The sequence below is a fragment of the Lottia gigantea genome (assembly GCF_000327385.1).
Source record: "Lottia gigantea unplaced genomic scaffold LOTGIsca_80, whole genome shotgun sequence".
NCBI classification, from domain to species: domain Eukaryota; kingdom Metazoa; phylum Mollusca; class Gastropoda; family Lottiidae; genus Lottia; species Lottia gigantea.
Genome location: NW_008710663.1, coordinates 393,023 through 394,159, shown reverse-complemented (window position 1 = coordinate 394,159; position 1,137 = coordinate 393,023). Strand labels below are relative to the sequence as shown.

The window sequence follows — 1,137 nt, the reverse complement described above, 5'->3', positions numbered from 1 at the left end:
TTGCGCTGGAGACTCCATTTTGCTGGTATTTTCCCCTGTTTTGCGAGAAAGACCCGCCAGAAAAATTTCTATATAATGTCTACGGCCATACCACGTTGAAAGCACCAGTTCTCGTCCGATCACTGAAGTTAAGCGACGTCGGGCTCGGTTAGTACTTGGGATGGGTGACCGCCTGGGAACACCGAGTGCTGTAGACTCCCTTTTGCGCTGGAGACTCCATTTTGCTGGTATTTTCCCCTGTTTTGCGAGAAAGACCCGCCAGAAAAATTTCTATATAATGTCTACGGCCATACCACGTTGAAAGGCACCAGTTCTCGTCCGATCACTGAAGTTAAGCAACGTCGGGCTCGGTTAGTACTTGGATGGGTGACCGCCTGGGAACACCGAGTGCTGTAGACTCCCTTTTGCGCTGGAGACTCCATTTTGCTGGTATTTTCCCCTGTTTTGCGAGAAAGGCCCGCCAGAAAAATTTCTATATAATGTCTACGGCCATACCACGTTGAAAGCACCAGTTCTCGTCCGATCACTGAAGTTAAGCAACGTCGGGCTCGGTTAGTACTTGGATGGGTGACCGCCTGGGAACACCGAGAGCTGTAGACTCCCTTTTGCGCTGGAGACTCCATTTTGCTGGTATTTTCCCCTGTTTTGCGAGAAAGACCCGCCAGAAAAATTTCTATATGATGTCTACGGCCATACCACGTTGAAAGCACCAGTTCTCGTCCGATCACTGAAGTTAAGCAACGTCGGGCTCGGTTAGTACTTGGATGGGTGACCGCCTGGGAACACCGAGTGCTGTAGACTCCATTTTGCTGGTATTTTCCCCTGTTTTGCGAGAAATACCCGCCAGAAATATTTCTATATAATGTCTACGGCCATACCACGTTGAAAGCACCAGTTCTCGTCCGATCACTGAAGTTAAGCAACGTCGGGCTCGGTTAGTACTTGGATGGGTGACCGCCTGGGAACACCGAGTGCTGTAGACTCCCTTTAGCGCTGGAGACTCCATTTTGCTGGTATTTTCCCCTGTTTTGCGAGAAAGACCCGCCAGAAAAATTTCTATATAATTTCTACGGCCATACCACGTTGAAAGCACCAGTTCTCGTCCGATCACTGAAGTTAAGCAACGTCGGGCTCGGT

At 49.5% G+C, this 1,137-nt stretch overlaps 2 protein-coding genes across 2 annotated transcripts in view; both read right to left on the bottom strand.

Moving 5' to 3' along the window:
- LOTGIDRAFT_72167 (hypothetical protein) overlaps positions 1-148 on the bottom strand; it is a gene marked incomplete at both ends in the record, with an annotated part of 9,637 nt that extends 9,489 nt beyond the window's left edge. The window contains one exon of the mRNA XM_009067154.1: positions 84-148. Within this exon, the coding sequence (XP_009065402.1) occupies positions 84-148 (65 nt within the window). The remainder of the gene's footprint in view (positions 1-83) is intronic.
- A 133-nt stretch (positions 149-281) lies between these two features.
- On the bottom strand, positions 282-818 carry LOTGIDRAFT_132613 (hypothetical protein; the record flags this gene model as incomplete). The annotated part of the gene is made up of 1 exon (XM_009067189.1): positions 282-818. A coding segment is annotated over one exon (537 nt), but the record flags the coding sequence as incomplete, so codon positions are not given.
- Positions 819-1,137: the final 319 nt, after the last annotated feature.